The 11,986-nt window shown below is 40.8% G+C and overlaps 1 protein-coding gene across 1 annotated transcript; it reads left to right on the top strand.

Moving 5' to 3' along the window:
* The first annotated feature begins 4,294 nt into the window (after positions 1-4,294).
* Positions 4,295-11,764, top strand: anks4b (ankyrin repeat and sterile alpha motif domain containing 4B). The gene is made up of 2 exons (XM_079833144.1): positions 4,295-4,559; positions 10,346-11,764. Exons 1-2 carry the CDS (start codon positions 4,399-4,401, stop codon positions 11,451-11,453), a joined length of 1,269 nt encoding a protein of 422 aa, XP_079689270.1. The 5' UTR covers positions 4,295-4,398; the 3' UTR covers positions 11,454-11,764.
* The last annotated feature ends 222 nt before the right edge of the window (positions 11,765-11,986 follow it).

Here is an 11,986-nt window from a genome sequence, read left to right as displayed (position 1 = left end):
CAGGAGTTGGGAGAGTGCAGCACGCTGATAAATCCTGCAGGGCCAAGTGTGCAGTTCAATATGGCAGAGCTGCAGCTGAAGGAGGTTCGAGAGGTTGTCGGGAAAGCGCGAGCAAGCTCTGCTCCAGGACTAAGCGGCACTTCATACAAAGTGTACAATAACTGTCCTAAACTCCTGCTGCGCCTGTGGAAGATCCTGCGTGTCATCTGGAGGAGGGGAAGGATTCCTGACCAGTGGAGAGTTGCAGAAGGGGTCTGGATTCCAAAGGAGGAGAACTCTAAGAAGATAGACCAGTTCCACATTATCTCTCTGTTGTGTGTGGAAGCCAAGATCTTCAGTGCTGTCTCCAACAGGCTGTGCACCTTCCTCTCAAAGAATAGGTTTATCGATACATCATTTCAGAAGGGGGGAATCGCAGGAATGCCTGGATGCTTGGAACACACAGGGGTGGTGACGCAGCTCATCAGAGAGGCCAGAGAGAACAAGGGCAATCTGTCAGCGCTGTGGCTTGATCTGGCAAATGCATATGGCTCAATACCACACAAGCTTGTGCAGCACACTCTGACAAAACATCACGTCCCCACTAGGGTCAGAGACCTCATCGCTGATTATTACAACAACTTCAGGATGAGAACCTCTTCAGGAGCAGTGACATCAGGCTGGCACAAGATCGAGATGGGTATCATCACAGGCTGTACCATCTCCGTAATTCTGTTCTCCCTGGCCATGAACATGCTTATAAAGTCTGCTGAACCAGAGTGCAGGGGGCCAAAGACAAATTCAGCCCAACGTCAGCCACCAAAAAGAGCATTTATGGACAACCTCACAGTCACCACAGAGTCAGTCCCAGGCTGCCGGTGGATTCTAAAGGGTCTTGAAAAACTAATAGAGTGGGCACGGATGCGTTTTAAACCAGCAAAGTCGAGATCAATGGTGCTGAAAGGAGGAAAGGTAGATGACAAGTTCCGGTTCAGTGTCGCAGGGGAAACAATCCCAACCGTCACTGAGAAGCCTGTCAAGTGCTTAGGCAAGGTGTTTGACAGCACCCGGAGGGACACAGCATCCATCCAGGCAACCTGCACTGAGCTGGACAGATGGCTGAAGTCAGTGGATCGGTCCGGATTGCCAGGGAAGTTCAAAGCTTGGCTATACCAGCATGGCATTCTTCCCAGGATCCTGTGGCCACTCCTTGTCTATGAAGTGCCAATCTCGACGGTGGAAACTTTAGAGAGGAAGGTCAGCAGCCACTTAAGAAAATGGCTGGGGCTTCCAAGAAGTCTAAGCAGCATCACACTCTATGGGCACCGCAACAAACTGCAACTACCACTCAAGTCCTTGGAAGAGGAGTTCAAGGTAACAAGAGCCAGGGAAGTGTTGCAATATAGGGACTCAAGCGATCCAAAGGTGATCCTCTGCAGGTACCGGGAGGAGTGGGTGGGGAAGTATCCATGGATTGCCACAGCCTTAAGCGATGAAAGTAAGACAATACGACCTTTTTGTCCCCTTTTTGTTTTAAGCCTTGATGAAGAGAGCGCAAGTTGCTGCAGCTGCGAGGAGGACAGTGATGCACGCGTAAAGAAGTGATTTTTGTTCGCGGCACTGTGTACAAAAAATACCTCACTACACAATTATTTCGTTATTTTTGTTTAAGCTTATTAGCGTTAGGCTATACAGAAAGGTCTGATTTACGCACTGTTACTTACAACAGTCATTTTTTTTCTTTTCACAATGACATTTGAGTTCATGATTTTAATGTTGTTTTTTTGTGGCAGACTAAAGACTAATGACAGACTGTTGATCTTGGAATAAAAATATGTTTGGTTCATCTTTTATTATAGGCAATTCATACAATTCATAAAGTAAAGTACGATGAGGCCTTTATCCGAATGTCTGATAATATTGAACCTTGCCAGCCAGCACTGTCATTTCCAAAGAATGTAGAGGGACGTCATTTCAGAAGAAGAGGTATGGGAATAACCCATGGCTAGAATATTCTCCTGGCACTGATGCCATGTTTTGTTTCAGCTGCCGTCTTTTTTAAATGACGAAAGATTCAAGAGTCACACTAACTGGAAAACTGTAAGGTTAAATCGCTGGAGGAAGGCTTTGGAAAAAAAATTAAGAGCACAGTGCCTCAGAGGCTCACATGTGTGGTATGGTGAGGTGGAACTCCTTCAAGAAAAAAAAATACTGGAGGCTGCTTTTGAAGTGGGTGAGCTTGAGTCACAAGCTGCAAAAGACAAGAGAGGGAGAGGAACAGAGAAGTGTTGTCTCGTTTTGATTGCCATTACTCTTTTCCTGGCAAGAAAGGGCATGTCTTTCAGTGAAGATGATGAGACTTCATCAAGCCCAAATCAAGGGAATTTCTAAGAGTTTGTGGAGTTGTTCAGCAAGTATGACAGTAAAAGAGAAGCAGGGAACCCAAAAAAGATCCCAGAATGACTTAATCAAAGCTTTGGCTATTTCAGTAAAACGTGTCATCAGAGAAGAAATTCAAGAGAGCAAAATCTTTTCGATACTTCTGGATGAAACGACAGATGTGTCCCACACTGAATAGGTTTCCTTTGTTGTGAGATATGTACACAACATGAAAATAAAGGAACGATTCATTCAGGTGTTCAGGAAATGCTCTTGAAAATCTTGTGATGGCTCTATCTGGAAGAAAATGACCTGAAAATAGAAAACATCCGGGATCAAGGTTATAATGGGGCTGCAAACATGAGTGGGCAGTATATAGGGACTGCATTCCAAGGGGCTTGTATGTGCACTGTCAGGCACACTGCCTTAATCTGGTAGAAAGTGCAAAGTCAAACTGTTTTGTCAACTTTTGCAATCTAGTTGAAAAACTTTACACTTTTATTGCGAACTCATCAAAACGGCACTCTGCATTTATTGAAATGCAGAAGAGGAAGCACCACGATCAGAAACTGAAGAAACTGTCAGATACTCGTTGGGCCTGTAGAGAGAGTGCACTTAAAACTCTGGTGAAGGTCCTCCCATCTGTCATGCAGTTCCTTGAGGAAATGACACAGCAAGATCCCCCCAGACTCCTCAACTCTTCTTCTTGTGTCTGGAGATCACCTGTCCAATCTTCTGGGTGACTGCAGTTGCATCTGATGCATTGCAGCAGAAAGACATGGACCTGGCTGCAGTGTACAGCATGCAGTATTGTTGATGGAGTTTTAAAGAGGCTGACCCACAGAAGAACAGAAGAAGAGTTTGAGAACATTTATAAACAGTCTACAGAGAAGGCTGCATCAGTGGGCCTGGATCCTCCATCTGAGATCCTGAGATGGGTTGTTTTAAACAAACTGCACACCAGCGCACAAAGCAAGGTCCATAAAGACATGGATGAGCGAGTTTGATGTGGAGGAACTTGACTGGCCTGCACAAGTCCTGACCTCAACCCGATAGAACAGCTTTGGGATGAATTAGAGCGGAGACTGCGAGCCAGGCCTTCTCATCTAACATCAGTGCCTGACCTCACAAATGCGCGTCTAGAAGAATGGTCAAAAATCCCCATAAACACACTCCTAAACCTTGTGGAAAGCCTTCCCAGAAGAGTTGAAGCTGTTATAGCTGCAAAGGGTGGGCCAACTCCATATTCAACCCTACAGATTAAGAATGAGATGTCATTAAAGTTCATGTGCATGTAAAGGCAGGCGTCCCAAAACTTTTGGCAATATATATTGTATGTGGTGGTGATTGCAGAGAAGGTGGGAATCAGTTGTGGATAATGGTTGACTGAGGGCAGGTGAAGAACGTAAGGGATGATGGGAAATGTAGTGGGCTGGTAGACTGGGCTGGTCTTTAAAACTTTAAGTCTTTAAAACTTAACATTGAAATGTATTACCATGCACGTTTAGGCCCATGTGCACAATGATTTTGTAAACTCACTCATATGCACTTGCCTATAGCATGAAAGTTGCACTTTGACTTAGGGTCTTATACATGTATAAGGCACATTCAATCAAATCATGTTGTGTTGGTTAGGGAGGAATCAATACAATAGCAGAAAAAAAAGACAATGACATCTTTTTGGTTAAAGAATAGAAATAACGTTCTTGACTTCTAAAATCATGTAATGATACAGCTTTCCAAAAATATTGACATTTGAAATTATCAAGTAAAAACTTCAACAAAAAGAGCAAATAGTTGTCCCTATTTATATCTCAGTCAAACTATCACTGATGGGGTGCGTCTGGTAAACGATTACAGCTCAGACTGGACTTTAGTTTACGACAGTGATATTAGTGTCGTGTCCAGGCAGTGTGATCAGAGTTTCTCCTCCCTCAGACACAGAGACAGAACACGCGAGAGATGTCTGCAACGATGCTCCTGTAACACTTCATCAGATACATTTTTGCTTGCTGAAGAAGAGAGAGAGTTATCACAGCCATGTCACGATATCACAAAGCAGCCATTGATGGCTATTTGGAGCTACTGAAAGAAGCCACAAGAAAAGACCTGAACACTCCGGATGAGGACGGCATGACACCCACTCTCTGGGCCGCTTACCACGGACACATTGAAGCACTTCAGCTGATATGTAGCAGAGGGTGAGCTCAGAAAACCCACAAAACTTGATCATGTTCAGTGTGCCGATGGCTAGGTTTAAACATTTGATCAAATCTATACATTGATCCTTCATCCAGAACGATATTTGTTTTATTTTAAGTTACTGCTAAAACTTTTTACAATGGTTGTTACCTTGCTTGTATGTCTTTGTCAATTTTGTTTAATCGTTGGCCATAGATGTCCATGTTACATATCAAACAATCTATTACTATACAAGCAAACTGTGATCTTGATCTGTTTGTAATCTAGGACTTTTCATTAATCTGTGGGTACCTTTGTGAAATATAAGTGTGCTTAATCGTATTGAATGTGCACTTGTAGTGTACTTAAGATCTTAAAAGTATATTTAAAAACTGTACTTGCAGATAATATAATAATAATAATAAAAAGCAACTTAAGTGAGAGTAAACTTTCATGACTTAACACACTTAAGTAGACTTTCTTTAAAAAATCACTTTGTAATAATATCACATTAAGAGTTTAAAGTACATTTAAAATAATTTTATTTTATTAATCTTTTGTCATGCTTTAAAGAAGTGCACTTATTTTGATGTGTTGACCAACACACTAAAGCACATGTAAAGTACTTGCTTATGATTTTAACTGTCCTGTTTTATTCAATATTACATTTAAAGTTAATATATTTTAAATGTACTCTTTTACACAATTACATGCCATAAAAGTTCCAACAGAAATTATGTTAAAGTATATTTTAGTCAGTACATTCAGTACATGTTTACCATATTTCAAAGACAATAGAAATAATTATGAGGATGTACTTTGGTCCTACTTAAGTGGGTCAAAATGTAATAATCGCATTTAGTATAAATGTAAAGTATAATCTACTTAAATATAATTGCAACTAACTTGCAGGTGTATGAAAACATTATTGTTTTCATAAGGAGTTATTATAAATTACGACAGATTCCCCGGATTAAACCAGCTTTATGACCTATGGGCGGTTCCAGTCTTCTTGCTTTATGAGAAAACCAATCATCACTCTTGCGTTTACTACAGCAAATCACATGAATGTCTTATGGCTACAATTTGAAACTGATGTCATCAATAAAATAGCCTTCCATTAAAATACTCAGCATTATAAAAAGGAAAACTTATTAGAATTACACTTTATTTAGTTTCTCTCTGGGTGGCTCTGTGTCCTCCTCTAACTTTCTTTCTCGCATGATCTGCTTCGTACATTGTTAGTAAAATTCCCAGAGTTGACGCCAAGAGTTTAATCAGCCAAATTAGTTATGCAAATCTGGAACAATAGGCCTCTTCATCCATCCACGGTTTATCCAGCATTAGCTCAGGGTAGAGTTTATTTATCCAGAGCAGCATTGGGGCCGATCTCACTCATAGAGCACTGATTGCCATGGTTGGCTCTTAAACAGTACAAGCACCTTTCTAAATGCGCTGTGTGATGAATGCTAAAGCCAGTGAGAGGTGTTTCTGCTCATGGATATTAAGAGAGAGCCTAAAAGTTATGTGTCTCTTTTTTTAATGATACTATTCACCACATGTGCCCCTTGTGTGCCTCGTCCACTGATGAACAGATGGTGCTCAGAGAGATAAGCTCTTGTAGATATTGTAATCAGAGGTTTTATGGTTTACCCTTGGACTTTCATTTTACAGCAGGTTACATATTAACTCTTTGTATGATTGTAACTTCAAGCATCATATGAATTATGAGGAAAATATGTGAGGGTGGAATTTTAATTGCTGGTGGGGACAAATGAGTCTGAGAGGTACCAAAGATTGTAGTTATTTTGATGTCTAAAAGTGATCATTTACAAGTTCATTCTTAAATTTGTTTGAGAAAATGTATACATTTACATGATTAAAAGTAAAAATAACAAAAAGTTTGCATACTGTGTATTGCTGCGGTGCCTCTTTTCACTCTTTACCTGAAACCTTTTTGTCTTTTTTGCCTTTCGAAACACCCAGTCTTTTCTGATTGGTCAGCTGGCCCAATCTGTTGTGATAATGAGAGCATGTCCTTGTCATAGCAAAATAATTTACCCAATTGTTCTAGGGACATGGCTAAGTCACAGAAATGGCAGGACTACAAATAGGGCGTTTTAGACTTTGTACCTTGTAACTGCAGATTGCTTGCATGCACAAAAGCTTTTCACACTAAAAAGGAAAAATCACATTAAGTGCTCTTTAAGGCCTGTTCAGACAAAGAACAATAACAATGACTTTAACTATATTAGCGTCCACACCAACAGGCAGCAGTTATGTTGTCTCTTTAAAGCATGATGGATTCTAATTAGCTGTCAATATTTTTGTCTTTCATCAGCTAGAAAACAAATTTATTTTGTTAGTGTCGTCCAACTATATCGTTCCTCTGTGTTGTTATCATTATAGCTGTTGTATTCAAGAGCCGTGGACTGTTGCATAAACTGCTTAGACTAGTTTTTAAAGTTAGTCATCTATTTTTTGAAAGACTTGACTTAAAGGTAGATCAGTCTAATTTTGGAAAAGTAAGAATCATTACCCCTTGGTTAACTGCTAGTTGGTCAAACTAGTTCTGAAGACACAGTCTAACATAGTGGCTAAGTTTATGCAACTGACCCCAGCTCATTCAAGCCCAAGTCCAGGTCAAGAGTAGATTGTGCTAGACTGAGACCAGAAGTGGGTCGAGTCCAATTCCCCTGCTGAACAATTCAGCATAAACCAGGATGAATTCCATGTTGGTCCATGCTGGTTTATGCTGGTATAGTGCTGGTCTAGCTGGTGGACCAGCATAGTCTTGATGTTCTCAAGGAGAAAACTGAGCTGGTGTAGCTGGTGTCCGCATGTAACCTACCTTATGCTGGTGACCAGCAATGCAGGATTTTTCAGCAGAATCAGTGTAAATATGCTTTCCTTTGGCGTGAATAAAGCCTGGTTTTGTTGGATTATATGTGCAAGTCAGTACAGACCACAAAACAAATGTATATGTAGTGTTTAAGTACTCAAGACTTGACTCAAGACACAGTCCAAATGCTCCAGAGTCCATGACAAAACCATGATCATGAAAATATGGACCTAGTCCGGTCTCAAGGACTTACTACTGGGTGGTTACAAAGCCACTGTTAGTTGGTTTCTAAGTTGTTCTCTGTGGTTTTTTTAATAGTCTAAGTCAAAAGAGCCCACCCCCAAGTCTCTATAGCCCCTTTCACACAGTGCGTTGATCCCGGAAAATTGCCAGAGTGCCTTCTGTGTGAACGCAAACACATTTACATTTAGTCATTTAGCAGACGCTTTTATCCAAAGTGATTTACAAATGAGAGCAATAGAAGCAATTAAAACCGTTAAGGGCAACAATATGCAAGTGCTGTAACAAGTCTCAGTTAATCTAGCACAGAACACATAGGACAGAACAAATGTATATATATATATATATATATATATATATATATATATATATATATATATATATATATATATATATATATATATATATATATATATATATATATATATATATATATATATATATAAATAAACAGAAAGTGTATAGAATGATAAGTGCTATTCATGATTGGTCAGGTGCTGCTGGAAAAGATGTGTCTTTAGATGTTTTTTGAAACTGGATACAGTCTCGGCTGCTCGAATAGATATGGGCAGGTCGTTCCACCAGGTGGGTCCAGGAGAAGGTCTGGGACACAAAAACACATCTCCTGATTGATCCCAGGATGGGGACATTGCCGGGATCAGTCCCATAACGCCCTGTGTGAACAAATGCCATAATCAATGCTGTAAAGGGTGTGTCGTAGTAAAACACTGAAGCTGAGATCATTTTCCCGGTAGAGGAACTGTACGCGATGTGCTAGTTTATGATTGAATCAGAAAAAAATGCACAGGCTTGGTCTCACAGATCATAAGCAAACTTTAGATGTTGCGGAGACATTACACATCACAATGATGTCACGTCTTTACGGGATGTGTGTGTACACATGCACAGATTCTGGAATATCACTGGCAGTGTGAATAAACCAAGATCAAACGATCCCAGAACAAATCCCAGGACACATTATCAGGGTATTTTCCTGAATCTCTGTGTTAAAGGGGCTAATGATATTCTCTAGATATGGCTGAAGTCCCTCCTTCAGTGTAATGTGAATTATCTGCCTGGTCTATCACTGCCACACTGATCATTTAGGAAAGTAACAGGGACCTCTTTCCCAGAGGTGGAAAAAGTACACAACTCCATTACTTGAGTAAAAGTATTACTGGTCAAATATTACCCCGTTACAAGTGAAAGTTGTAAAAACAGATTTTTACTTAAGTAAAAGTACTTGTTTTTAAAAGTACTTAAGTATCAAAAGTACATTTCCATTTTTAACGCATTATTATATTGTTGTTTAAGCCCGAATGCACGGATCCAATACACTGATACACATCTGATAGTCAAGACTTTACAAGAGTGATTATTGATAGGCTGTCTGCAAAAAAGAAAAAGAAAAAAAGCTTCCACCGACTTTCAAATCTACTACAGAAACGACTTTTGACTTCGAGGACCTTGATAAAAATGTAGTGGAGTAAAAAGTACAATATTTTTCTTTCAAATGTAATGTTAAAATAATAAGTTTCCAGAAAAAATAAACGCTCAAGTAAAGTATACTTTATACATCTGTATACAGATACTCTAAAAGTGTACTTAAGTACAGTACTCAAGTAAATAGTTGGTTACTTTCCAGCTCTGCTCTTTTCAACAAGCAGCGTGATTTGAGGTGCATTTGCCTGTCCATAGTAAAAGCACAAAACCCCTTAAAGGGTTAGTTCACCCAAAAATGAAAATTCTGTCATTAATTACTCACCCTCATGTCGTTGGACACCCGTAAGACCTCCGTTCATATTCGGAACACAAATGAAGATATTTTTGTTGAAAGCTGGTGGCTGAGAAAGGCTTCAGATAGGCCTCCATTGGCATTCAGTACACTTATACTCCCAAGACCGATAAAAGGCACTTAAAATGTCGTTACAAAGTCCATCTCACCACAGTGACTCTACAATAATCTTACGATGCGACGACAATAGTTTTTGTGCGCAAAAAAAATCAAAATAACACCTTTTTCCAACTTGTTACTGCCTTCCGTGTGTGCCTCCACGACGCATGCGCGAGAATATGACGCAGATCCGGCGTTCGGACATATGACCCAGAAGCGATTTGTTTACAATCAGAGGAAGACGCGCGTGTCTAAGCTGTTGGATTCTACATTGATCGTGCTTTAGGTCTCGGCGTAGTGCTCAAAATGGGGCTTAAGTGTGCATTTTCATGGATTCCCGAACCCCGGCGCTACGTCATATTCTCGCGCATGCGTCGTGGAGGCACACGCGGAAGGCAATAACAAGCTGGATAAAGGTGTTATTTTGATTTTTTTTTGCGCACAAAAACTATTGTCGTCGCATCGTAAGATTATTGTAGAGTCACTGTGGTGAGATGGACTTTGTAACGACATTTTAAGTGCCTTTTATCGGTCTTGGGAGTATAAGTGTACAGAATGCCAATGGAGGCCTATCTGAAGCCTTTCTCAGCCATCAGCTTTCAACAAAAATATCTTCATTTGTGTTCCGAATATGAACGGAGGTCTTACGGGTCTCGAACGACATGAGGGTGAGTAATTAATGACAGAATTTTCATTTGGGTGAACTAACCCTTTAACCCGAAGTATGAGAAAAATAAATAGTAATGCAAGCATCACTAATTATAATGATACATTTTCTGACTCCTCTGTACAATAGCTAAAATGATTGTTCATTATTATCTGTCTTTTAGGGGGGATCCGAACAAAAGTGACATCTGGGGGAACACGCCTTTACATCACGCCTCTGCAAACGGACACATGCAGATCGTCAGCTTCTTAGTGAACTTTGGAGCCAATCTCTTCGCTCTGGACAATGATTTCCACACTCCCATGGACGTGGCTGCCTCTCGAGACCATATGGACTGCGTCCGCTTCCTGGACACTGCTGCCGCCCAACAGACAGGCCAGAATGCCAAAAGGGTGGCACGCCTGAAAGATCAGGCTACTAAAGATGCCGAGCGCAGAGTGAAGCAGTGCGAACGTGTCAAGAAGAGACATCAGAGTAAGATGGACAAGATGTCCCGTGGCAGTTATGTTTCGGAGGGCAGTTCCTATTCCAGCACGGGTACCTTGAGCAGCATGAACAGTGATCAGTTCTCAAAAATCATTGCCGCAGACACTAATGGATCTATCTCTTCGACAATCAAGGGAACCCTACAGCGTAAATTTGGGAAGAAGGAAAAAGGGACAGTGAGTAGACAAGGGGACGGAAATGTAATTTTTGTCAAACAAGACGGTGGCTCACAAGAGAAACCTGGTTTTGTTGACGTCTTCAATGAGCAGGATGAAATTCAGGAAGATGATGACGATGCAGAGCGAGGTTCAGATGAAGAGGGAGCCAGTCAGGTGAAGTCTATTTTCGAAAGGCCTGGTCTCGGGAAAATGGTGTTCCGCAGGAACTTCGCCATGGAAATGGCCATGGACCCTGAAGACCTCCCCATTGGTAATACAGAAGACCTAGGGTTCCTCATCCGTCAAGAGTTGTTTGAAACTGTGGATGAAAGACTGGAGGGTTTGGACGAGGATTCAGAACTGCCTTGGAATGAAGAGGAGATCGGTCTGGATGAGGATGAGGAGACCTCACACTTGGATTCGTTCTTGGCATCGATCGGCCTGTTGGACTTTGGTCCTGCGTTCACCCGTGAACACTTGGATCTTGAAGCCCTAATGCTCTGCTCAGATGATGATCTCAAAGGCATCCGCATCCAGCTGGGGCCACGCAAAAAGATCCTGGAAGCGTCGGCTCGCAGGAAAGCTGCAATGGAGCAGCCTGGCGTTATGAAGGACACCTTCCTTTGATAACGTGTTGCACTCAGTACTGTTGTACACAAACATTTATGGTTTCTCTCAGCTGACACTCCTTTGCCATCATGTAGTTGCTGTTTCATAGCTGATTTTCTGTGATTTCAATGATTATACAAATTAATACACCAGTTAAAATGTCCTTCATGTAGTAAAATAAGTTTAAACTCACAAACAAATATTTAACTTCAGATATGTTTTTTTGAGAATCATCATTTTTCGAAGAATACGTTGATTTCGGCTGCTTTTTCATCTTTGAAATAAAAGTAACTTATACATCTATAAATAAATATGACACTGTTATTGGCTAGAGTTGTCATGTCTGTCTATCTATGTATCTATCTATCTATCTATCTATCTGATGAACATGATTTCACCAAGTCCAACGTGTTCCTGGAACAACATTCCAATCAACCAGGGTCAAGTTTACAGTTTATGTCAAGTCTAGGCTTACAACCAGGGTTAGATGCATCTACATCAGTGCTATTGACCCATCATTTCCCTCTCTATCTATCTATCTATCTATCTAT

Source organism: Gobio gobio (genome assembly GCF_949357685.1).
Source record: "Gobio gobio genome assembly, chromosome: 1".
Classification (NCBI taxonomy): domain Eukaryota; kingdom Metazoa; phylum Chordata; class Actinopteri; order Cypriniformes; family Gobionidae; genus Gobio; species Gobio gobio.
Note: the sequence above shows the minus strand (reverse complement) of the source record. Positions and strands in the feature narration are given on the sequence as shown.